Source organism: Aplidium turbinatum, chromosome 1 (genome assembly GCF_918807975.1).
Source record: "Aplidium turbinatum chromosome 1, kaAplTurb1.1, whole genome shotgun sequence".
Taxonomy (NCBI): domain Eukaryota; kingdom Metazoa; phylum Chordata; class Ascidiacea; order Aplousobranchia; family Polyclinidae; genus Aplidium; species Aplidium turbinatum.
In genome coordinates this window covers 7155281-7182483 of record NC_137472.1, presented here as the reverse complement: position 1 = coordinate 7182483, position 27203 = coordinate 7155281, and the positions used below count along the sequence as shown (strand labels likewise).

The window sequence follows — 27203 nt, the reverse complement described above, 5'->3', positions numbered from 1 at the left end:
TGACGTCTACTAGCGTTAAATCAATCCAAATAGGGTGATATTTCTATAAAAGATTCAATTCTTCCAGCTGGGCACATGTCTAAGCGCCGGCGAAGTAGGAAGTAACCCAAATAAAACATCCAGCAATAATAAGATTGAATCAACATTCTAGTCTGTTGTAGTCTAAAAAAATTAGTTTTTTTTTTGTAATCATGTAGTCTTTATAAGCGCTCCTGTGGCTTTGGCATTTTTGTTGCCGACACTAATGCGCCGTTTATGCATCTGCGTCGGCAATCACCTCGGCAGTTGCCGACGCTAATTTCGAATGCATACCGTATATCTGAATTATATCTGCATCCTAGGCAAAGGCTAACTCTTCATTACACTTTCTTACCTTTTCCATGACCAGATCAAAATGGATATAATAAAAGCATGGCCGCTGCTGCGCAATGGTAAAATTGCTCAAATGCGCGATATTTGCTATCGCCATCTAGCGGTTGCTGTTTGAACTTTTATTTGCCACATGGCGCTAGAGTATTATTTTCCGATTTTATTGATGTTTCAATGGCAATTCTAGGTTCACCAGAAGACATTTAACAGCAAAGTTAGTGCAGACAGTCAGAAAGTTTTCAATTTGTTTTCAATATTTGCTGATTGCTGAAATCTGAAAAGCGGTTTTGGTCTAATTTTTAGTGCAGAAATAGGAATAGCACTCTTCTTACCTGTCCATTTCAGTTTTTTGAGTTTAAACAAACATTAGCCTGTTTTATTTGAAATTCGTGTTTCGGGTTATTTTACCAAAAATTTGTGTTTAGGGGAATCACTATACTTATTGCTATCAGTTGATTAAATGGCAGTCCACTAGACTTACTGAACTGAACATACAGATACCATTGTAGATGAATTATTTTTGTATAAAATCTGTTATTCCTTAGCTTTAGATTGTATGAAATATTAGGAATAACACTTATCATGACACTTCGTCCTGTCGTTTTGAGTGGGCCATCTGGTGCCGGGAAGAGCACTCTTGTTAATTTGCTATTCAAGAAATATCCAAATACATTTGGATTCAGCATTTCACGTAAGTCGGTATACATGGTAGATTGTTTTTACTATACATCTTAACCAATCACAGCCTTAAAATGTTTTCACTGTCTCATTACAGTTTGATTGTGCTTGTTAACTGTAAGTATATACTTGACCAACATTGGCGAGTGGAAAAAGTCCTGGTATGATGCTCTGAAACCTCTAATTCCACATCACTCATGAGTAATTGAGTATGTCGATATGTCTTTGACTTGTTTTCCTGTTTCTGTTTCCTTAACCTAAATTTTCATTCACCGGACATAAGCATGTAGGTCCATACAACAAAATGAACACAATATGGACCAACAATCATTTTATAATATTTCCACAGACACAACCCGCAAGCCCAGACCTGGAGAAGAGGACGGAAAACATTATTACTTCACTACAATAGAAAAGATGGAAGCTGATATAAATGAAGGAAAATTTATTGAACATGCGCAATTTTCTGGAAACCGTTATGGAACAAGGCAAGTGACACAAGATATTGTTTACAAAAGAAGTTACTACATAAGTATAGGCAATCTGCATGTTAACAAAGCACATATTTAAATTCCGTGCTTATTGGATTGCTTTAAAGCAGTGGCTCTTAACCTCTTGTTGGCACCACTGTGATATCAGTCACAATTTCTCCAAGTCACCAAGTGCTGTAACCCAGTCACAGCTGTAAATGCTTCATCATCTACACACTCCCTGGAAGCATGTCTTGCACCCCTTAGTGGTGGGAGTGTCCCCCACTCCCCCTACTGTAGAGTATCTTTGTATTCACTTCGATGATAACACAAGCCAACACACATTTTGAATAAATTGAATTGACACATAAAATTAAAAGTAAAACAATGAAAACTATTAATACTACAAAAAGTGCTCAATGCCAAGCAAAAAGGCAAAGCAGAGCAAATTAAATCAAATATAGTTATTACTATTTGAAGCCTTTACAAATTGTTTCACCTAACGGATCATCAGAAGGTCTGAAAAAAAACATGTAAACAGTAAAGAATCGATAATTATGAAAAGATATTAAATATTACAACTGTAATTTAATCTGCCAAAAAAAATCTCTAAACCTGTACTTCCTGATAATATATTAAAACTGTAATTTAATTTGCAAAAAAAACCTCTAAACCTGAATTCCTGAAAAGATATTAAATATTGTAACCGTAATCCAAACTGCAGAAAAAAAACTCCAGAATTACTAAGGAAAGCCTCCATCCTCCACGAAAAAGTTTCAATCAATTTGTTCCAATGGAAACCAAGCAACATGATGGCAACATCTATGACATCACAAAGAAGCAAAATGCTCTTGTGATGATCGGCGCAACCTGTAGTAATCTGATCAGAATGAATAAAAAGTGTTTTTAAACCTGTAAAAATTAAATGAGATTTATAACCTGTAAAAATCCCAAGGAATTGTGATGATGTAACCTGAAGTGTCCTGAACAAATGAAATAAAATCTGTTTATAAACCTGTAAAAATTAAATGAGATTTATAGCCTGTAAAAATCAAATGAAATTTTTAAAAACCTGTGAAAATCAAAAGGAATTTATTTTATTTTGAAGTACTTGAGTTTAAATTTGTTTCTATGACGACATTTGCCGACCAGTTCCGAACGCTTGTTCAAAAGGTGGCCACTATCAGCCTTCAGAATGGCCAGCTTTTGAACAAGCGTTCGGAACTGGTCGGCAAATGTCGTCATAGAAACAAATTTAAACTCAAGTACTTCAAAATAAAATAAATTCCTTTTGATTTTCACAGGTTTTTAAAAATTTCATTTGATTTTTACAGGCTATAAATCTCATTTAATTTTTACAGGTTTATAAACAGATTTTATTTCATTTGTTCAGGACACTTGAGGTTACATCATCACAATTCCTTGGGATTTTTACAGGGTGTAATTTTGAAAAAATTAAATTTCATTTGATTTTTACAGGTTATAAATCTCATTTAATTTTTACAGGTTTAAAAACAATTTTTATTCATTCTGATCAGATTACTACAGGTTGCGCCGATCATCACAAGAGCATTTTGCTTCTTTGTGATGTCATAGATGTTGCCATCATGTTGCTTGGTTTCCATTGGAACAAATTGATTGAAACTTTTTCGTGGAGGATGGAGGCTTTCCTTAGTAATTCTGGAGTTTTTTTTCTGCAGTTTGGATTACGGTTACAATATTTAATATCTTTTCAGGAATTCAGGTTTAGAGGTTTTTTTTGCAAATTAAATTACAGTTTTAATATATTATCAGGAAGTACAGGTTTAGAGATTTTTTTTGGCAGATTAAATTACAGTTGTAATATTTAATATCTTTTCATAATTATCGATTCTTTACTGTTTACATGTTTTTTTTCAGACCTTCTGATGATCCGTTAGGTGAAACAATTTGTAAAGGCTTCAAATAGTAATAACTATATTTGATTTAAAATTAAAAGTACATTCAATTCTACAGAAAAAAGGAAATTCCCATGCACATTTGGGAAACGTTACTCTGGAACAAACTTTCGCTTGCATGCTTTTCGTGAATGTTGTGAATGGCTTTTGGATTTCCATTGATCTATCGTCTTAGGTTCTTCTGTGATCTGAATATTATAACAGCATATAATAAACAGCAAGTGACCCAATAAATAAATCAATGTTTTATTCTGTTGTTAACTGCATTCAACTTCTTGTTTAACAAACTGGCCTACTTGGAGTGTGAATGCGGTGCAGTGATCTAAAGAAGTCGGAATGATGCATCAAAATGCTGAAGCAAGAAATCAATTTCCCTAAATAAACGGGGAACCCTCGCGGAACCCTTAAAACTCATGGAACCCCTGTTGAAGAGCACTGGTCTAGGTGACTTTCTTGACCAGTGGACCATCTTGCTAAGGGGCCTTCTGACTAGTGTACCTTCTGAACATAGGTCGGCCACTCCAATGGTCATGGTGTCGTCATACATTTCCAAATGTTACAAGATAAAATCACTTCTATGTTCATGACAAATTTTCAAACACTATTGGCTCATAAGGTCTTTTTAAAACAGTAACAGTAAGAAAAAATTCGGCCAAAAAGCCAATATAATATTATGAAAAAAAATATCATACAAAAATCTCTTGTGTTGTATTACAGTAAATCAAAATTCCAAAAATGTATGGTTGATATCTCAAATTGAGTCAAGAAAAATGTGAGTTTATTGTATTTTCTCCGAAACAGTGTATTTCAAAGTTTAACGACATGACCCTTACCTTCAGTAATATCAATCTTTCTTCTTCTAACTCCATTAAATTGCTTGGTGTAACAATAAATCAACATTTGTGTTTAGAAAACTTTGTCAGTTCCACTTTTAAATCCTGCTTTTTTCATCTTAGAAATATGGTTCCATCAGACAGTTTATAAATGTTGATGCTTGTAAAACTTTAACTCATGCACTTGTAACATCCAGGCTTGGTTATTCAAATTCATTGTTAAATAACATTCCACATTGTACTATTTTGCGTCTTCAAAGAGTTCAGAATGCTGCCGCTCGGCTAATTACTTTAACATGTAAACGTGAGCATATCATTCCTATATATACTAAAATCCCTGCATTGGCTTCCAGTATTGTATGTATCGTATTCGCTTCAAAATATGTCTATTAATTTATAAAGTTTTCCATGGTTTTGCTCCGAACTATCTGGACACTGCTTGTTCATTATAAACCTGCCAGAACTTTGCGTTCTCAACATCAATTGCTCTTGTGCAACCCTTCATGTAAGACACAATATGGAAATCGCATTCGCACCTTCCCAGTTGTTGCTGCCAGTTGCTGGAATTGTTTGCCTGTTTGTGTAAAAGAAGCTGAAAATTTAAATGAATTCAAAACTCGCTTGAAAACGTTCTATTTCAATGAACATTATGACTGAAAGTACCGTATTAATTATCACCATTGTCATGTACAGCGCACAGGAGCATAGTTTGACTGTGGATGTGGCGCTATATAAACATTGTTATTATTATTATTATTAAAAAGCTGATGTGATTTTTAAATGAGCACTCAGCAGCCTCAATATACCCCAAATCACATCTTACATTGCAGACACAATTTTTTTTATTTTATTTTTTGGGCTGTGTGATAGAAGATTAGCTTTTCTGATGCTACTCTACTTCTGTCAGTTTAAATATTCTAAAGTTGGTTTTTATATTGTGTCTTGGTAAGAGCAGCATCAACTTCATTATGATAATTGATAAACATAGGCGCCGGGTTTTGAAAATTGCCGGGGAGGCAAACTTTCTAGCCGACTGTAGTAGTCCAGTTTTAATCCGGCGATGTCCCCGTTACCGAGGGTGGCCGGATTCACCTCCAAGTGCCGCAATCGTCTTCACACCCTGCCTCCACATCGATCTGTCTAGCGCGTCCTCTCTTGTCAAGCCCACCTTGCTGCTTTCTTCCTCAACTTGCTTTTTCCATGTTTTCTTTGGTCTTCCTTGTTTTCTACGACCCTCCACTCGCAACTCCAGCGCTCTTCTCAAAACATCATCTTCATCCCTTCTCAAAACATGCCCATACCACCTCACTCCATTCGCTTTTGCCAACTTATCAACACTCTCATTCAACCCAAGCAAGCTCATAAGTTCTTCGGTATTCCTTTTGTCCATCAGCTTTACACCACACATTGCTCTCACCATCGCTCTCTCAGTTCTTTTTAAAATCGCCAATTCGTTTTCCCGTAAGCACCATGTCTCACTTCCGTACAGCATTGCAGATCTCACACAACTAATATAAATTCTTCCTCTCATTTTCAACGGAAATCTTCTACCACATAACAACTCTCGACACTCTCTGAATTTCACCCAACCAAACCTTCCTCTTGCAGTCACTGCCGCTTCACAACCACCACTGGCATTCAATCTATCTCCTAGATAGCAAAAGGCATTTACTGATTCAACTTCGTCATTCAGCTTTTTAACAGGACCAATCATTCCTTCCTCAATCTTCTTGCATCTTTCACATTCAAAACCATCTCCAGATCTGCATGTCACTCTCTTCATCTTTGCACATCTTCCATGCACCCATTTCTTGCATTTCGTACATGTAACAGAATTTGCCATCACTCTTCTTCCGCAGACGCCACATGGGTCAATTTTGCTCATTGTGATTTCCCCTTCCGTTCCGCTTATTACGACCTTTGTCTTTTTGATGTTCACACGCATACCTTTACATTCAAACGACTCCTTCCACTTCTCAAATTTCCCTCTCAGATCTTCCATTGTGTCACTCAACAAAACCAAATCATCGGCGTACAGTATCTCCATTAATGAATCTTCTCTTACACATTCGGTAATCACATCAATCACAATGGCAAAGATTAGAGGAGAGAGGACAGAACCCTGGTGTACACCAACCTTCACCGAAAACTCGTCTGAGAGGGCAGATCCAACGCGAACTCTCGTCCTTGCACCGTCGTAAAGACCCATTACGGCTTGCACGAGAGCTTCTGGCATTACTTTTTTTCTCATTGCCCATTCCATCACTCTTCTTGGAACTCTATCAAACGCCTTTTCCATGTCCACGAAACACATGTACAAGTTTTTACCCTTGTCTCGATATTCCTCTTGCAACCTTCTCAAAATAAAAATAGCATCTGTCGTTCCCTTCCCAGGCATAAATCCACACTGCATCTCGTCCAGCTTCACCACAGATCTTATTCTATTCTCCAACACCCTTTCCACTACCTTCATTGCATGCTCCAACAGTTTTATTCCCCTATATGACCCACAATCCATTACATCACCCTTTCCCTTGAAGATGGGTATTACCACACTCATCTTCCATTCATTTGGCATTCCTTTTCCATCTAACACACGTTGACTGATTTCCTGCATTGCTTTCAGTCCTGTCTCTCCACTTGCGCGTATCATTTCCACAGTGACTTCAGATAGTCCAGGAGCCTTCCCCGATTTCATTTTCTTCATTGCTTGCGTTACCTCCTCTCGAGTAACTCTCTTTAATGGACCTGCTACCACGTCGGCTTCCACATTTTGATCCCAATCGTTTTCCTCGTTCATTATCATCTCCATATGTTCTTTCCAAATTCTTCCACGATCTTTCTCACTGAAACCAAGTTTTCCATCCCTTCCTTTAATACATCGTCCACCATCTACATCTTTCCCATCCCGCTTCATAACCTTCATAAACTTATATACTTCGTTAGGACTGTTTTTTAATTTGGTCAATTCCTGCTCAGCTTCTTTCTTCATAGCTTTTGCAACTATTCTCTTTGCCCGATTTTTCAATTGCTTGTACTTGAGCTTAGTTTCTTCTGATCTATTTCTGCACCAAGCCTTGTATGCGACTTTTTTCTCCCCAATCACTTCCCTCACATCTTCATTCCACCACCACGTATCTCCTCGATCCATCCTGCCTTTTGTTTTCCCACAAACTTCATCGCAAGCTTGCAAAACTCCATTCTTGAAGGATCCCCATACATCATTCACATCGTTGTGAACAAGACTTTCAACTCTCTTTTTAAACCTTTCTCTTGTGTCGGCATCTTCTAACTTCCAAACTTTTCTTTTGATCACCCTTTTTTTATTTACAGTTTTCTTCAGACCTTTCTTGTCCAAATCGATAACCACCAACCTATGCTGAAGTTCGCATGGTATCGCTTTCACATCTTTGATCAGTTTTCTGTTTTTCCTGCATACCAACCCAAAGTCAATTTCGGTTTCATTTCCACCTGCACTGAAAGTCACTTTTCTTCCTTCCTCTTTCTTAAACCAGGTATTTGCAACACACAGGTCCTTTTCATCACAAAACTCAAGTAGTCGCCTTCCATCGCGATTTCTTTCTCCCACGCCAAACCCTCCATGAACACCTTCAAACCCATCAATTTGTTGGCCAACGTGGCCATTAAAGTCCCCAAGACCCAATACAATTTCCTGATCACTTCTTGTGCTCCATTCATAGGCCATTTCATCATAAAACCTTTCTTTTTCTGCATCGGATCTTCCACTTTGTGGTGCATAAGCACAAATTATTCTCATCACTACATTCTCGACCACCATCACTATCGCCATTACTCTGTCACTCTGTCTACGAACCTCAACAACATTTTCATATAGCTCTTCCTTTACCAAAATCCCAACTCCTCCGGTCCCAATATCATTGCCCGACCACCACAGCTTGTATCTCCGTCCTTTGACACCCAAAAACCTGGCTCCTTTGTTCCTCCATCGGACTTCCTGTAAACAGCAAACATCTACCTTCCTCATTCTCAGCTCTTCACTCACCTCAGTACCTCTACAACGCAAACTTCCAACATTTAGACTTCCCAGTCGTATCCCTGAATTTTTAACAGAAACGTCAGACAACCCGGAGATTCTTCGCACCCCCTGCCCATTTAAGGGCTGCCGGGGACTGGGGGCCATTCTATTTTTGACACTCATCATTAGGATTTTTTGGTGCATGTTTTTCTACAGGGAGCATGCCCTTGCTTACCCCCAACCTCCATTTAAAGACCGGAGTGGTCTTGATGACCGGATGCTTCTGCACGACAACTAACGAGTTCGGCCAACCCGGGTTTGACTTAAGTTTTCCTTCTTGAAAGATGTTGCCATTGTAGCCGTTGTAGCATGTAGCTATCATCCGCCTACGCCGCCAACCTGCCTGGCACGGGCATCAATGTCAGAAGTGAGGTCCAGAACTACCAGCGGGACGTGTTCCGGTGCCAACGGGCCCAGACCTGGAGTAAGGTGCTACCTCTCCTCCTGATATTGAGGATGCAGTTTAACGTCATACCCAGGACTGATTGCTTTCATTCAAAATGCTGATGTTTAAATTGCCGGGAAGGCAAACTTTCTAGCCGACTGATTGCTTACATTCAAAATGCTGATGTTTGTTTGTCAGCATTGATGTTTGTTTGCGTCTATCTGCCATTGTATATCACCAAGCTTTATAATGTAGGCTCACGCCTCGAAATTCACGGCGGACATGCCCGCTGTCACAGCATGTGATGTCCGCGGGAAGTACCATCTAGATCGGTCATATTTGTCCGCCGAGAAACAACACAGGAACTAGCGATACAAATCGTCATTGCATAGCACGAACAATTATTGCAATAATATATTTTCCAGCGCATTCTAGCGCGCATCTAGAAAATGTGAATACTGTATCCCTTAGCTTCAATTTAAGGAGGAAAACTTTCGATTTTTACGTTGCTTCAACGATTGATGACATTGAATCAGCGTAACAAAGGTGAATTCTTCGCTAAGAATCGATAGGAGTACAGGTACTTCTACACTAATCACGCGCAATTTAGTTCAAGTTTTACGTCACAATATCTGGCTTTGATCTCCGAGTAATAATGATACGGCAAGGTTGGTTACTAAATTAGATTATACGAGTACGCTATTACAGCAAGATGCAACAAAATTTGTTAAGTTTTGGTATTACAGTAAGAAAGAAAAGACCCAAGGAAAATTCACTTTCGCTCACATGACACGCAAAAATAAACTTAAACAAAAAAGCCTGTGAAACTTTGCACAGCAGAGTTTCAGAGTTTGCACACAGAGTTTCAGAGTTAGAAAATAGTAGCGTCATTATAGAAATTTTCCGGCTCCTGCCCAGAGTATTGTGACGCAATAAGCCACACGACCTCGTTCGGGAGAAGTTAATCAGTTATGTGACGTATTGACCAGCTACACGGCGCTTTGACTCTTCAAGCGCAAGTCGTTGGTCTGATGAAAGCCTTTCAGAGTGACTTTACTGATTTTTTAAAAAGCCTTCTAAAACCGTAGTTATAGTTCTGAAATGGCGAAGAATTATTAATCAAGATAAAGTGATTAAGCATGACGATTGACGGCTAAAACTGGCGTGTCTGCCGTGAGACTTGATTTGTCCGCCGAGATAGCTGCTCAGACCGGACACGTTTGTCCGCCAACAAAAACGAATTTCGAGGCCTGTAGGCTACTTCGAATTATATGCTGGTCACTTTAAACTTTAGCTCTTAATACGCGTAGATACTAAACTGAGCAAACCGCACCTCGTTATTGACACTCCCAAGAAAAAACAAAGCGGAAGAAATCAAGAAAAACGATTTTCAATCATTGTTCAGGGCTGGAAAAAATGTTTAGCTTCCCGGGAATCTGTTTTTCAGCGAAAAAATTTCCCGCGGCTTACGATCACAATAATGACGTCATAATTACACATTGTACAGTTTTTCGGTGAAAAGCCTCACGCAAAAAATATAGACGGCCATCTGTAGCTTCATAGTTCCAATAAAGAATCTTGGTATCCTATTCGTAAGCAGGCATGGCGCACTGTTTGTGCCTGATGTGCCCGCTTTGATCGGAATACATTGGCCAACAACAATAGGCTTAATAAATTAGACGCCGCATGCTTACAAATTAGATCCACTGACTCACCGACCACCATGTGAATATCATGAAACAATACGACATCACGAGCCGCTTGTTACGTACTTGACAAGTTGACAGTATGCTTCATGCTCGAACGAGTTGATAGTTTGTGCAATGTGCATGAATAGCATAACTAATTATTAAGCGATATAGGCATATAGCACAAAAAACGGCCAGACGGCTGAATGCACAAGTATCGCTGAGTGAGAACACAAGACGTTGGGAAATTACTTTTGTCACCAACAAAACAACCAGTCGGTTACACGAAGAATAACGAAACGCATTAATTAATTTGACAACAAAATCAAAATTACGACGCTAAAACAGCTGTTTTTGTAAATCAAAGAAACCGCAAGCAAGTTTTGCCCATGCGAAATTACTACAAATACATTACCAGGACATAAAAAATGGTGACGATTTCTTGTTGTTTGGTCTATCTACCACAGCAGACACTTTGTACATTTTCAAGCGAACATCATTAGTACTAAAATGCCATAGTTTTCCTTTGAAATGTAGGTTAAGAGCCTGTTTCACGATGCTATTACACTTGCTTTTGTGAGGCCCATTCCAGTGAATGAGCAGGTCGTTGCTAATGTCTTTATTTATTTTTTATTTGTGGATGTTTTTGTTTCTCCACAAACATTTCAATTTTTTTCAATTACACTTCCCATGCTTTTTACGACGCTTTCGGGCGGACTACTGCAATATATTTGCGCAATTTTGCTAAGAACTTGTTCAGCTCTGATGTACAAGTTGGAAATTGTAAATACGCAGTGATACGAATCAGTGTCGGAACTGCAATGTGTCAGCAAATTACGATGACGGTTGACGGTGAATGAAAGACGTTAGTAACGTGATTCTTACAGTAAAAATTTCCCGCGAACCGACAAATTTCCCGGGAATGTCATTCCCGGATTCCCCATTTTTTCCAGGCCTGATCATTGTTACAATGCTTCAGCGGCACCATGCTGGCGTTTGTCAGCTACCGTACTTCTGTTTCTTTTGTTATCTGAGGAGCAGCGCTCTTGTTGCAACAAGTAGATCCTTTAATTGAGATCGATCCGCAATGAAGGTCAAACTAACTCACATTTGAACTTAGAAACATTTGCTTTAGGATTTTTTTTTAAATAATTTGCGGGGAGCAGCCACTCCGAGCTAAATTCACGGGGGGGCGCCGCCCCTCCCCCCCCCCCCGGAGTCGGCGCCTATGTTGATAAACCTTAGTTCTGGTGAAGCTATCAGTCAAAGTGGTTGCATTCACAATAGAAAAAGCAAAAATTTCAAAATTGGCAAAATTTGCCATAAAAATTAGCAAATGCATAACTAATGAGACTATTACTGCTGCATGATATTCAACAATAAGATGAACCTTCCTTTTGAGATACAGCAACTGGTATCATTCTAATTGATAAGCTTATGAAAATACGTGTGCCAAACAAAAGTGCAGCATTGTTTGAAATTTTTGAATACTCTTCACTAAAGTCTGAAGGTAGCAAGGTTGCATCCAACGAAAATGTGGAGGAAATCCAAAGCTGGTGAACCCTTGATACAAGCAAAGCAAACACCAAAAGAAAGCCATGGCAAACATTTAATGCTTGATTTCCATATTTCCAGTAAGTTGGCTGTCAATGAGGTTTTGAAGTCCAACCGTATCTGTTTGTTGGACATTGATGAACAAGGTGTAAAACTTATGAAAAAAACCGACATCAATCCATTGTATGCTTTCATCACTTCCCCTTCTCTTGAGGTATTGTGTTTACTGTCACTTTATAACTATTTATATAAAAATAAACAGCAAGTTAGTGCACCGTAGTGAATATGATATCACATCCCTTTGACGTTTCAATGCCAAAATACTGATTTGCCTTCTCTAGATTTTTTTGAGATTACCTGGTATTTTTTTTAATTTTCCATATTTTTTTTAAGGCAATCATGCTTTACAAGGAATCACGTAGGTTTTTAAGCCACAAATGCCGAAGGAGAAAATCAAGCCCATGCACTTTTGTGCATTTCCCAGCTTAAATACTGGTCATTGTGTCACTGCGAGTCCTAACTTTCACTAAACTTAGAATTTACTCCATTGAGACAAGTTTGTCATTTTTTTTGATACTCTTGTAAAGACAAGTTTCGTTATTAAGCATTTTTATAAGTTAAGTTTTCGTGTCTTTTATGCAAATATGTTGAATCAATAATATTAAGACACCACTAGCAAGTTTGCTCAAACAAATTCGACAAGGTAGAACCGGTCGCAACACGTCACGTCTTTATAAAATAGTTTTGGAACGGGACAGCTTTCATTGTCGTGCCAGGTTCAACCAACTACTTAAAATTTAATGATGTGCAGTTGCTGGAACACTAAACACTTTTAATGCTAAATTACTAAACACTTTGTTGCAGGTGTTACAGGAACGCCTCTTATCTCGTGGGACCGAAAACGAAGAATCGATGAAAGGACGCATGGACACTGCAGTATCCGCCATTAAATATAGTGAGTTACTTGAGTAGAATCTCATCAGAAAATTTCTTCATGCTTGGGAGATACATTTCTCCATCCATCTCAAATTGTGGGTTCTAGGACAATTACCCACCGGACAAACTGTTTTTTTTTTCGGTCATTTATCGGTCATCGACCGATTTTTTAGCAAAATGTCCGAAAAAAAATATAGTCAATTTGGTCAAAATGTCCGAAAAAATATAAGGATTCAGATAGTAATAACTATATTTGATTTATAGTCAATTGACTATATATGTCCAAAAATGACTAAAAATGACCGAAATAAATAAAAAATAACCGAATTTTTTCAAGTCATTTCGGACAAATGACCGAAAAGTCTCAGCGAAAAAAAAAAACCCAGGCGGACAATTGCCCACCGGACAACTGCCCTCCTGCACAATTGCCCCCAGACAATTCCATAAAAAAGTGCAGTAAAGTTTTTTTTTTATTAGCGCTAATGGTTTGATTCTTGTTTGCGACAGAACGATATATAAACATCGCCACTAGAAATGTAAATTATAAGCGATTCCTCTAAAAAAGTCAAGTACATTGCGATTTTCATAGTCTTCCACAGTGGTTGCAATGCGAGCTGGACAGTAAACATTTTTAATAGGGTTTTTTGGGCGATGGTGCAGGAAATCCTGCAACCATTTGGTTAAGTGTTACCGTTGCTAAAGCCTGCTCGCTCTTTAATGAGTCCATAAACTTTCATACGTTTAGAACTTTAGATGACATGTAATAATGTTAGCTTGAAGGTGGATATGCCATCCTTTCAAAGAATTGTTTGTGCGGGGAAGATCTTCCACTACACGATCATGCATGCTCCACATGCTGATCGGAAAACGGGGTGATTGTCTGTTGATGCGTAGCCTTCTTCCGATGAAGACATCTTCAAAGTAATCTACGATCGAGTCAGCTTCTTTTGGCATAGTATCCTAAAGTGTTTTAAGCGCGCTAACTACGTCATTTGGTCGAATGAAGACCAGAGCTGGAACTTCTGGAAGCATACAAATTTTCAGAGCAAAGTCAGCATCTGCCTGATATTGGCCTTGGAATCCTTCCGCCTGCCTTTCCTTTGTTCGGTGTAATGAGTAACGATGTTGCGTCTTCGCGCTATGAATAACGATGTTTCGATCTTCGCTTCGATGTTGCGTCTTCGCGCTATGAGTAACGATGTTTCGTCCAAACGTCTTCGCGCTATGAATAAACCTCACCAAGTTATGCTTAAATTTTATTATTCTCTTGATATTCATTATCCGGCGGAAGTTGTCTGGGGGGCAATTGTCCGGATATTCAAATTGTATATACTTGTTAGAGGACAAACCTTAAAAATGCAAATATTGTATAAATAACGTTGAGATTACATACGGTACCAAAGTGATCTGACCCCTCTCTAAATCAGCAGCCACAAAGGTCATTTTCGCACCCGCCTCTTGTGCCAATGAATCCAACTGACTTCATTGTCAGTCAACCAAACTTTTTTTTGAGTTTTATTTTGCTAAATATTTGAAGCGCCACAGCAGAACCCGATAAAGTTGAGACTCTTTCCACCTCATTTACCGTGATCTTTGGCCAGTGTGTGCCATTTTTTCCACTGCTGAAAATAAATTTAATGTTTGCTAAAATGACTTTCGCCGTCCACTTGTGATCTTGTCATGTTCATAGTGTCCCTGCATTCTCTTGCAACCAATGACTTTGTGACCAAATCTAATGCTCCGCTACTCATGGTTGAAGAACCATTATGTCAGACAGACACTTGTTAAACATAGTCAATGTTTAATTGTTGAGTGACATTGGCTGATTTGCTTTCAGGCAAAACCCCAGGTGCTTACGACATCATAATAGTGAACGACGATTTACAAAGCGCGTTCCAACAGTTGGAAGACTTCTTGCTAAAAGTAAGATTTGTGATTTGTTGCTTTAATGGAAGCTTACATTGCATCCCACGCTTTGCAACCACTGTCTGAGTGGAGCATGTCAGACTTAGTCATCCCACGACGGATTGCACCACGCGTAGTTACTAGTTACGCCATAGCATGCGTTGGGTATAATTGCAACATCTTGCTACTTTGTGATGTGGTGGTAAATTTTTTAGACCCGTCGTTCATTGTACTCTTTTCGTCAAAAGTTCTTCTCGATCACTCGGAATGTGCTAAGTCTGTTTCTGCACATACTTGTCTTTCATGCTGATCATAATTAATCGCTGGATGCAGCAATCCTGCTATTGTTGAATTTCAACAACCGTCTTAGCGAATGCCGGCGTGAACACTCATTCTTGTCTACACACGTCTTGCCACGTAAGCTGACGTCATCACTTTTAGGCACAAATATTTGAAACCAACCACCGCATTGTTCGTGTCATGTAAGGCGGTTGATAGATGCCTGCTGATAAAAAAGCTTTAGCCTACTTGATAGGCGCATCCGGAGTGATGCGAACATACAAAGCAGGGATTGCTTTCATGCTTTTATTTATGTGCTCTGTGCTGATAATGGGGTAGTGGATCATTGAATTTATAATAAATGCGAGTTGCTGCATGTCGTTTGACATATTGTTTGCCAGTGTTGCCAGGTGCCGGTGAACGGCAATTAGCAAGACTGAACCAAACTTTCAATTCGGAACGTCGGAAGCGGCAATGTTCGATTCAGCCATTACGTATTGTTCCCTATCACTATTGCATTGGTATTTGCACTTTTGAATAGTAAATATAATCTCGCGTCTGTTATGGCACACGACAGAATGGAAATTGTCCAATAAGTTTGGAGCTGTGCGGCTGTTGAAGACTAACCAGACAGAAACGAAAGAGGTGAACTGCGTTGGAAGGTAGAGCCTTGTAAAGTTTAGAGCGTGCAGTGAGTCATTTTCGGATAGGAAGCTGTAAGTTGGATGTTTGTCGCTCGCAAAACCCAAACAAAAGTTGTGTGAATGTTTCGGTGCGGGTTTTATTATCTTGGTTTATTCTTCAAGTGAACTGATGTCATTGCGAGTATGTTTGCTCCGATGCAACGTAAACTATTCACATCCGGTGTTTCCGCCAGAGATGCGAGTTGTTTAGTTACCTTCACATCTCACCCTGTGAACTTCCCCTTGTGCATTCTTGTCATCAACGCTCAACATTTGAGAGATATTCTTACAAAGTTGCTCGTTTTTCCGCAAAATTAATTTTCTGCTAAATGCTCGACTTAAGCAGCAAGTTGGGTGCAAACTTGCTTGCGATATTCTTAAAAGTAGTTTGTACTTTTTCTGTATATATTTGCTACTCAGATTTTTTGTAACGCTTTCGTGTTACGTCTGGAAGAAAAGCGGTGGAGATTGGATTCCTGTAAGACAGGGGTGTTCAAATGTTCGTGTTCAAATGTTAAGACAGAGGTGTTCACATAAATAAAGCACCATAAAAATTAAAACATGTCCACTATGTTTACTATTCGTATTTAGTGGATCATCATGTTGTCAGGTTTGGCTGTACTGGATCATGGCAGAAATCATTTGAACACCCCTGCTGCTATAAGGAATAAACTGTTGAGAAGCGTATTTTTCAGTTTATAGACCTATTCTATGCAGTGTTGAATGTTCTCCGGTAGTTGTCAACATCTTCTTGTATGGATACCTTGCATATCGTTGTTTAATGTTTGTTGTGTACCTGTGAGGTGGGAATGCAATTGCCTGCACTAATGTTGAACAGCATAAATTGCATCAGTGAAACTTGATTCAACTGGTAATCAATCGAATTTGCAGAAAACTTGTTGATGTTTAACATTGGATGTGTCATTGTTTGATGGCAGATGAGTATCTTCCCTTGGTCATTTTCCTTGTAACTTGTTCGTTGTAGCATCACCTTCTGATCACATACTCCCAGTCAGTCGCTAGCTTAGGGGATGGCACAGCGATATGACATTCCGAGGCATACCGGCAATGAACTTGTTGTTCCCTACCTCATTGTGGTTGCAATCAGGACTGCGATTTTTGCGTCTTTCGGCGGCAATGCCGTTCGACATGCGCCGTCATTATTTGTCAAACGCTGTGCCTTATGAAAAAACTAAGAGAGGACGTCAAGTCAGAGCGAGCAACAATCGAGGTAGGGGGGGGAACATCACGTGATGCAATCATAATAGTGCCGACTTACGCAAATTTCCTTGCGACATCGTCTTGTTACTAATGTTCGTTCCTTTCACTGTTATTAATTAATTTGTTCTTGTGTTACTTTACGTGATTGCATTTAGTTTGTTGCAATGTTGTACAAAGAGGCTTGTTTGCCATCTCGGCACACCTTAAACGCTGTAGCATTACGCCGTTGTTTCGTATTATCGTAGTATTGTTCCGTTTTGTTTTATCTGCAGTTCATTTTTTGCTTTATCTTTGCGGTGTTTCTTGGTAACTTGCATATTTCGCTCCTAACTGTGTTTACGTGCGGGTACTACCAATATTTTAAAAGAAAAACTGAGAAGGGATATCGGATGGTACGTGCATAACCATTTACGTACTAAGCGATACTTGTGAGATTCCAAAGGAAAAAAAATCTCTGTCACGCAGTAGGTTACGCTAGCGGTATAGCCTAAGGGCTTTTTGTTTTGCAATCCTCAGTTTCGCATTTTCAACAGTTCTCTTCCTGGAGCAAAACCAATTATATATATACAATTATACATGTCCATTATCCGGTAGGTACACAAATTTGCGCTTGATGCTTCTTTGCAATAACTCAACTAGCGTGCGAATAAAAACTGAACTGACTCTGACGTACATCCACACAACTTGTGTGGTAATTCGCGGCCAAACGCTTATCTGACTGTTGTGGCGTCATACTACTATTCGACAAACAAACGCAGAATTTTTGGTCGTTTGACAAGAAAAAAAAATCGCAGCCATCGAGTTGCAATCATCGCAATGCGTTGGTGACGTCATCTTGTGTTGATTTGATGCTCGCTACATCATTGGTGGCATAGGCTTTATGTTTATCATGTTAGATTGTAGTGCATGCAACTTTTGCATCTCATCAACACTTTAAATCCCAAAACGTGTGTATATGGCATTTCCAAGGTCCCCATTGTATGGCATTGTGCTGTCCTAACATAGTGGTGGTTGTAACTGTTAGAAAAAGAACATTGAAATTACATTGATCTAGCTCACCTGTGTGTTGCAAGGCACATTAGCAATACAAGTAATTGAGATAGGCTACTTGCTTACTTTTTCGTTGAAAATCCTTTTACTGATAGAAGGAGGTGTTGTTACTTGTTGGCTAAATCCATCTACAATTCACATTAATTTGTTTTAAAGGATCTTTTTGAGTATATATTAATTTTTCTTTTTTCACTTATCCAGGAACTGGGCAATGACGTCCTGGAAGCTAAATAGCATCAATCGATGTGATAATATGATGTCAACTTCCACGCGGCATAAGCCTCCCATATCGCGTCACGTATCCCCCCGTCCCCATCTCGCTGTGCAATCTTTATAAACTTTTATTGCTAGTTTTATTGTTGTTTGAAATGGGTAGAAATTGTTTCATTATAATTGTTCTTCTCGCTTTAAGATTTTAAATGTTATATAATATTGAAGCGAAATTTTTCGTTCCAAAATGACTTTCAAGGTTTTGGTATTCCAATGAAGCAGTGTGGTTTAACTGAGCAAAAACTGTTGGCAGGTCTTTTATTTAGGAAACACCGTTTTCTGTAACGTTCTTTGTTGATTATTTTTATACAACTTTTCAGAGGAGTGTGCTTCATGCTAAAAATCAAATTTTATCTCACATTTGAAAACATCATTTATAGACTGGTGTAAATATTCTGTATAATATATAATGTTGTAATTACAGTTTTATGATAATAATTAACTTATTACTTTAGCAATAGCATTGTTGTGTTTTGAGTCCTCATCTAATCATATGAATCCTTTAAAGTAAGAGAAAGAACTTGGCAGTATCATGTGTCACTGATTTTGTAAATTCACTTGGTTCTTACTTCTTAACTAAGCCCACCGCTTGTCGCATCGATGCTAGCTGACCTACATTGCTTTACTATCGTGAATGGTTGAAAGATTGCCAAATTTATGTAACTTGCTGAATGTAGCTTGATCATCTTGCACTGTACAAAACTGAACATTCATATACACCAGGGGTGACGAACCTTTTTGCGGTCGCGGGCCACTTTGTCAATTACACTTGAGTTAACGAGCCACACAACTTTTTAATCGTGACGTCATAGATTGGAATCGACCAAAAATACAAGGTGAAGTTGGTGAATACCAGTGAAGGTATAAAACAGCTTTGAGATGTCTTTTGTCTTTAATGCATGAGTGATTGTCAAGTTGTTTTGCGCTGCACAAAATTGTTTGACGGGCCGCAGGTTCGTCACCTCTGATATACACCATCCATTGTATTTGTTGTTACAATAATATGATTTAAATGATTTGTGACCCGATTTAATTTTAAGGTCAAATGTTATTTATTCCTTCGCACTTCTGCACTTGGACAAGGCATTTCAATGGACCTTCGATTGCTCTAAGAATAGGTACAGTTACTTTTACGCTTCTAACCAAATAGCATTCATTGCATTCATCGCCGCCCTCGAGCAATCTATGACACTGCAAATTGCAAAAACAATCCCGTCTGCGCGTCCCATTCAAGTTCGGTGGTCAGCTTTAGTCAAACCAGTTTTATTTAGATCCCATGAAACACAAATGAATGAATTTGAAATTGTCGAGTTCCTTGGGAAAGTTTTTACTTTTTGGAACTTTCCAGACAGCAAAACCCGTCGTTTTTAGATTGATTCAACGACTGCAGACATTGAACCAATTTAAAAATGACAGATTTTGCTGTTTTGTTTTTCTCTCCTGCATGTCTTTGCCGCATTATTCGTGGTAGCTTGTAATTTGTATAGTTTGTGTGTACGAAAAAGTGTTTGTTTTAACGTTGATATATATGTTATAATTACTCAAACTATGTATGAACGTATCCTGTATCTCATAGGCGCCTAAGCCGTGGGGGCCAGGCCCCCACGCATATTTCTGCGTGGGAGCAACTTTTTATGCTGCATTGATACATAAAACAATAGATGAACTAGCGATCGGCAGCAAGAAAACATTTTTAAATGCAAACCGCAACAGCTTCGCGATAAATAACACTGGTCTACACGATTTTTGCTCTGTGAACTTTGAAAACTGATTTAGAGTAATTTTGGGGTACTGAATCCGAATATGACCTCAGATTTATGCTATCACGTCAGGTTTGTGAGATATGATAACAGCATATTGTTACTTTTGTCAAAAGTGGAAGATTTGACGTTGCGTTTATTGCACATACACATTGTGCAAGATCCAGAAATCTAGGCCATGTGGTGCATAAGTAGCTGAAATACACCTACCAGTTATAATTTTGATACCAATTTGTTTTCTAAGCAACATTATTAACAAGGCAGTAATAACAAGCTAAAAGGGAGGCTATAAGTGTAACTGACCCCCTCCCCCCGTCAATGTTTTGCATAAAACCACAAAGATTTAAGCAAGTCTATGGCAATGCTTGTTCAGTAACCATATTTAGACTGTTTTGGCCTGTCTAACACTAACCTTTCGTTACAGCACTGCATATGTTGGTGGTAAACGCAACGCCAAATCTTCCACTTTTGACGAAAGTAGCAATTTGTTGTTATCATATTTCACAAACTTGACGTGATAGGATAAATCTGAGGTCAGATTCGGATTCAGCACCCCAAAATTACTCTAAATCAGTCATCAAAGTTCATGGAGCAAAAAAAAAATTCTTTTTTTGAAGACCAGTGTAATCACTAGAACGAGTGGCGATGCTACAATCCCACCCCAGACAAAAAAAATCTGTCATTTTCACATTGATTTAACGTCTGCAGTCGGCTGCATTGCCGAGTGGTGAGAGCGATGGAACGGCAATCGAAAGGGCGCCGGTTCGACACCGCTCATGAGCATGCAGCTGTGTCTTTGGCAGGACACTTAAAGGCATGCCTGAAGGTGGACATGAAGATTGGCTTCCTTGCCTTCCCGTCCACTTAATCTAAATCTTCAACCACCAGGTGTAAGCCTGGATACGACAAACAAAAAAAACGTCTGCAGACGTTAAATCAATGTAAAAGTGACTGATTTTGCTGCCTGAGACATAGCAAAAATCTACTATTTTGGGTCGATTCAATGTCATCACATGTTGAATGCACCCAAAAACAACATAATTTGCTACGTTGATGCAGCGTGCCTTTAGCTTAATGCGCTTGCAAACAGACGCGATGTCGCTTTCGAAAGTCGAAACCTCTGCAGAGAATTGTCGCGGCAGTGAATCGCTTGCTGTGAAAATGAACTTGAAGTCTCGGCCCGAGGTAACCACTAACCAACGTAACAAGGGCTGGTACAAACCGCATTGCGCACACGTGGCATAATCAACGCAGTAACGGACTCACGCAAACTGCATGGCGCACACACGACCGTTGCCATAGAAACCCGATCAAAGGCGGGAAATATGCGCATTTTTTGTTTCATCTGCAACACGAAAACGGGCGTATTACAGCCAATTGAAACTTGAAAGCTGGTCAATGATAAGTTGCGATATTGTAGTGAAAAGGGAGCAATGTCAAGTCGAAAACTTAGTCAAACGTCTCTCCGTAACTAGTTTTCAAGGGTTGTTTACGGATGTCAGAAACTTTTAAATTTATTCAAGGTGACGTGCTGTTCGCTGTTGAATTGATGTAAACATGAGTGATTTTACTTTCAACAGGTATATTTTCAATCGTATGATCAAGTTAGTATTTTCATTCCATTTACAGTATATATACCTTTTAGTAAACCTTTTCGTCTCTTGTTTCATGCTAATAAATCTAGTTCGTTGCTAAACTTTATGTTGTGCTTAGCTTAAAGAGTCGCAGTCCATCAACCGCTAGCCAACGCAGACGCATAGCATGTGTTTTGGTCGAGTTTTGTTTATAATAATTAACGGTAGATCGAACGTAGCGATAACTCCGAGTGTGTCAATAAAAGCAATCCTAGTGTGACGACATACTGTAATTACGTCATCCATCTGCGTGACATTTCGCTGAATTTACGTTGCTGCTGATGAAACACGCTTTCGCCCCCACGGCCAAAAAAATAGTTAGGTGCCTATGCTGTATCTGTTCATGGGGTGATGAGTAGATGGTACTACTGCATGCACCTGTCTGGGTGGGAAGTCGTTTGCTGTAACAACTTCATAAATGGCGCCAAACGATGTTTGCTGACCAGTGACCCCCCACTGCGCATGCCCGGTTGCTAGGTCAACGCCACCAGTTTGATTTTGTAATCTTCCCATGTCATGATGCAATCTGTTGTTTTTGTCATGTAACAATCTAATCAAGTGGTGTAATAGTGAAGTTTGCGAGGTACATATTCGGTTAACAATGTTGTTGTGGTTTATTCTTATCTGTGTTGTATACATTCATATCGATATCGTGACGTGTTGAACATCTGACGAGATATCATAGGATGCAATACACTGATTAAGGATTTTTTCCTTGGATGCACTCAATAAATGTGAGAAGCAATTTGTTAAAAATGATCTGCTGTGTGTGATATCATATCCTACCATGACGTCACATACCGTATGACGTAAAAGAACACGTTTAAGACTTGTAGGATTGCGTTGTCGTCGTTGCCGCCTGGTATCTGACAAGATATGATAGATTAAAGTTCAATACGGTGCCTCCATGCACTAAGTCAAGATTATTTCAGAGTCTTTGTATATATTTGTGTCATGAAATGCGTGTAGTTGCATCCATTGTGCGGTGTTTTATATGTATTCTTACTTGGCTCATTGTTGAAGAGACAAGAGCTACATCATCATCATCATCCAATTTCTGTTTGTCCCATCCAGAGGATGTGGCCGATTGTTTCCAATGTAACGGTTGTCGTTGCCGCTTTTTCTCCATTTCGTTCCATGTCCATCGCATAAGAAAAACATCAGCCTAACAAATGTCTGTATAAACAATATCTTGCACAAAATGATATTACGTACACGAGGAAGGCTTCACCGTTCAATATTGGTTGTCGAAGAGGCTTATTTATTGTTTTAAAGCAAATTGATTTCTCACGTTTAATCAAAGTTCAAACTCAATCCCCAGGACCGAAAAATTTGTATTTTTACATTGAATCAAAGTAACTATGTAAGTATCATGTAAAAATGACGAATTTTGCTGTCTGGGTTTTTAATTTTCCGTTATCGCAAGATAAGTGTTTTTTAGATCATTGCCTGTCCACTCATGCAGATTAATTGTTGGATTACGACTTAACCTGTGGTGTCATTATAAAGATTGGTAAATACTTCCATAATAACATGAGATTTGAAGATTTTTAAATGGAGATTGCTGATTGCTTCAATATCGTGCCGCTATTTCAAATGTTGAAATAATCCACGCTCCAGCTGAGGCTAACAAACCAGTTATTTTGAATTGATTTAACGTCTGCAGGCGTGCTGATGTAAAACGACTTATAAATTTGTTGGCACAGTGTTGGTTAAATCTTCCATCCGCTGATCCGTCTTATGGCAACATCTAACGGGTAGCCTAACTGTGAGGGTGTGCTACTATTCTGTGTCGGATTCGGTGAGTCCGATTCGGTGAGTTCCTAACCTCTAACCCCTAACCCTAACCCTAAAACGGCAATAATACTTAGGCTACGGTACCCGATGATTAAAAAAAAAAAATTGAAAAAATCACCGAATTGGACTCACCGAAACGGGCCATTCCGAACTGTGACGAGTACATCTGGTAAACGACTTTCTTGCATAACAAGCAGTTGCTGCGACCCCTGAGGCTGATACCGTTGGTCACTGCTCGTTGTGGCATATCTGCTAACATTTTACGCTTTGCGTGGAGTTGTACATATGTGATGTATATCGTAGTTCGCAATGTACAGTAAGCAATGTATGGGTGGAGTATTTAAAAGTTTCTTTCTGGACATTCACGTTGTTTGCATTCGTCGTGAGCCCCAGGGACAAAATCGTTGACTCTCCATTCGTTTGCAACACAACATTGGTAGCTTTTTGGTTCTTCTATATAATTTTTTCTTTTTCGTTTGAACCTTTGTCGCCACTCCAAGGGTTCAGGGGCTCTTTACCACCCTTGGGCAGTGGCGGCGATTCGGCCCAGATGTTTTTTTCACTTGTTATCCCCCCGTTTCTGTATCTTTTGCACAAAGTCCTTTCCGCAATTTCTCAATACCGATTCTTGTATAATTCATCGTTGGTACACACCGCAATCACGTAAGAGGTGCCAGACTTTGTATTGAAATTGTTATAACACTGTAGTGTACCATGTATTGTATAGGATATTGTAATCTTGCTCATAATTTTGTAAACATCGCAATGCATCATTATTTTTGGTGAATATATTATATAACATGATTGATGGCTTGTTATATGTAGCCAACCCAGTTTGCAGTTCCAACTTATTTGAGGCCCGAGCATGCTTTGTTCATATTTGTGATTGTTGAGACATCCTCATCCAATTTAGAAGGTGCTGAACGAGGGGTTCAAGCGTTTATGACGTCATCGCGAGGACAGTGTGACTTCGTAATTGTTCAGTGCATTTTGTTTTTTAATTCTGACCATCACAACAAAAACAATTGGTAAAGAAAGATCTTCTTATTTGCTCCGTATTTCAGTGGGGGCTTGATGTGATCCTACTATCCTCACCTCAGAGCCAAACCAAGAAATAACAACATATTATGTGGTTTATTGGTGTTGTCCGGTTGAAATCATAAAATAAGCGACATTATAACTTCTATTTACTGGCTGTTTTGGTGAAAACATGTTATTTTTTCGTAGGAGACCTTGGGCTCCCGTCTGCAGTTCACTTCATATATATTCACATTAAAATGATACCACGAAAAGCCATCCGGCAGCAGCTCATTCCAACGAATACTGGTTTTAGCACAAAGAAAGCTGACCTGCCTTTGGCTTGCGGCAGAAGCAGTTATGAGTAAAACGCCTGCGGCCCCCAGGCAGGCCACGTCACAGAAAACAATGCGAGATATCGAAAAAACAACGTTGGCACAAATTCCAAGCCCTAGAGAGGGCAATCGAACCACCGGAACAACAATATATGCGAAACATTGCAGAGGTCTAGAAAAAGGTAGAAGCGACAAAACACTAACGTCATAACATGCTCCACCCACATCTGGCTCAGCATGAGTGTAGCGACTTACAATGTAAACGCCTCTTTGTTCTTGGCATAGTTGTAGGTTTCTGGCAGTAATGTTCTATGAGTATGGTGCTATGAGCATAATGTGTTCGCAGTGAGATAGCTTGCTACCAGCTAGTGGCGCGTTTTTTGCATCACTTTATAAAATGGACGAGGCTCAAGCTTTATGCGATACTGTCCGTTTGACCACTGAACGACGTGGCAAGTCAACCATGATGTTAACAACGATACACTGTATGATCTCACTGAAGCTGTTGTTACGTTGCCCGACTGACGGTTGTTGTCACAATGCTGGGATCAAAAGGAATTGATCGAAACAGTATCAGTGGTTTCATTCTGCTTCCATTGTGACAACATAGAGTACACTGTGACGACAGATACAATTCAGCTGGGAGCTTTCTTTGCCCTTACACAGATTCCTGCACATTCAACATGAATTTCGACAAGCGCTCGTAATAATAATGTTGTGGTTTTATTTATTATCGCTCTACAACAGCTAAGGTATTTTAGAGACGGGGCTCAGTTTTGATTTTAAATCAGGTTTGCGATGTCATCACATTATTATCCGACTTATTTTCATTACGTTATGCAAGAAAGAACACAATCGGTACCGCTTTTTTAAAGTCGTTGATTCGACCAGACCTGGAACAGATCTACCAGCACTGGAGCTGAAGGCGATACCACTCGGCCACTGAGCTGGTTGCTGAGCGCTCATAAACCTGAATGTTTGGCAAATAGTTTTGTTTTAAATTCACGACGAAACGGAATTGTTTGTTTTGGTTGTAACTGAAATCAATTCGGTTTACCGGAAGAAGACTAAGTCGTCTAGTCAGCAGTGGCGTTGCTAGGGAATGTGCCGCCCGGGGCGGATTCAGATTTTGCCGCCCCTTCAAGAAAAAGCATGTAAAAATGAAATGCGTTTTTTATCAGATTTAATTAAAATCAAAAATCGTAGTCTGAAAGTGCCGCCCCCAGACGTGCCGCCCGGGGCGGTCCCCCCCCCCCTAGCTACGCCACTGCTAGTCAGATATGCTCATTGCTCATTACCTCGAAAAGTTAATTGTTTTATCATATGTTCAAGTATTTATCCGCATTCCTTTGCCTTGTTTAACCGCGCCCTTTCGTTTAGAACTTCCCGGATGTGTTGGAACCGTCGGGCAATGGGGATTACGTGGACAAAGACATCATCAAGGTGCCGCTCCCCGATGATCACATCACTCCTTTGCCGATGACCAAGTCTACTGGGGACCTGAGCATCACTGAGATCTCGTTAAGCCCAATCAAACTCAAACCGAACGCCCTCGAAGATCCTCCCGCTGTGGTTGCCATAGATACGATCGATCACTCGAAATCACTTAACCATGCAGAGAAACGGCGGGCTGAGAAGAATGACGTGATAATCACTGACCAATCGTTTGCAGTGCTTGGACTGGACTCGGTTAATAATGCTGACTCGGCAGTTTGTGGTAGGGATGGTTGGTGTGTTGTGTCATGAAAGGGTTTGGTGATCAGGAATCCGAGATTCCATCGATACCCACAAACTGCACGTCGCCATTGTCGGTCACATGACGACGAAGTAGTAATCGTCGTCATCAACCGACGTAGAAGCTTTCACTTATTTCTGGGAGGTATCTGGATATTTTTTATTTTTGTTACTTTTGAATTTTTTATCAAGATTTTGTTGCAAGTTTTACTGGATGCAAATCAAACCTGAGCATTGTGACGCAGTTGGCGACACGCTTGATCGAGCAAACGAAAAAACTTGAGGTTTTGAAAGTTTTTCTACGTGTCTGGCAATTTATCGTTTTTTATGAAAGAAATAGAGCAAACTTTTGAGTGGGCGACTTTTCAAGCGATTACGTCATGATGAGTGACGACATGTCACGATTAACCATTTCTCTCAAGATTTGTTATATTTTGCTTATTTCCTATTTTTTATTTGATTATTTGCACAATTCCTTCGGTGCATCCAGATTCCACTTTGATTGTTTGCTCCTAACCCGGACGAACTTGAAGGCTGGCTTGTAAGAACATGCCATCGTTTGGAATTGGCTTTACTCTTGAATTCCATTAAAACCAGAACACACAAACCTA

General features: G+C 39.4%; 1 protein-coding gene across 2 annotated transcripts; it reads left to right on the top strand.

The window, feature by feature from the left end:
- Positions 1–928: 928 nt before the first annotated feature.
- Positions 929–27203, top strand: LOC145771817 (guanylate kinase-like). Of its 2 annotated transcripts, XR_014289260.1 has the most exons (7): positions 929–1060; positions 1397–1539; positions 12057–12185; positions 12836–12926; positions 14745–14830; positions 18247–19865; positions 22028–23643. XR_014289260.1 is itself a non-coding variant. In XM_082583553.1 (6 exons), the coding sequence occupies exons 1-6, from the start codon at positions 952–954 to the stop codon at positions 26602–26604; spliced, it is 924 nt and encodes a 307-aa protein (XP_082439679.1). In that variant the 5' UTR covers positions 929–951; the 3' UTR covers positions 26605–27203. The 2 variants fall into 2 exon arrangements, 1 of the variants encoding a protein (XP_082439679.1); XM_082583553.1 differs by lacking the exons at positions 18247–19865; positions 22028–23643 and adding an exon at positions 26239–27203.

Excerpts from the sequence above, each read along its gene's own strand:
- LOC145771817 (XM_082583553.1), top strand. The coding sequence starts at position 952 with ATGACACTTCGTCCTGTCGTTTTGAGTGGGCCATCTGGTGCCGGGAAG. Across the intron at positions 1,061-1,396 it reads ATTTGGATTCAGCATTTCAC|ACACAACCCGCAAGCCCAGA; the intron begins GTAAGTCGGTAT and ends ATATTTCCACAG. Across the intron at positions 1,540-12,056 it reads ACCGTTATGGAACAAGGCAA|TTGGCTGTCAATGAGGTTTT; the intron begins GTGACACAAGAT and ends ATTTCCAGTAAG.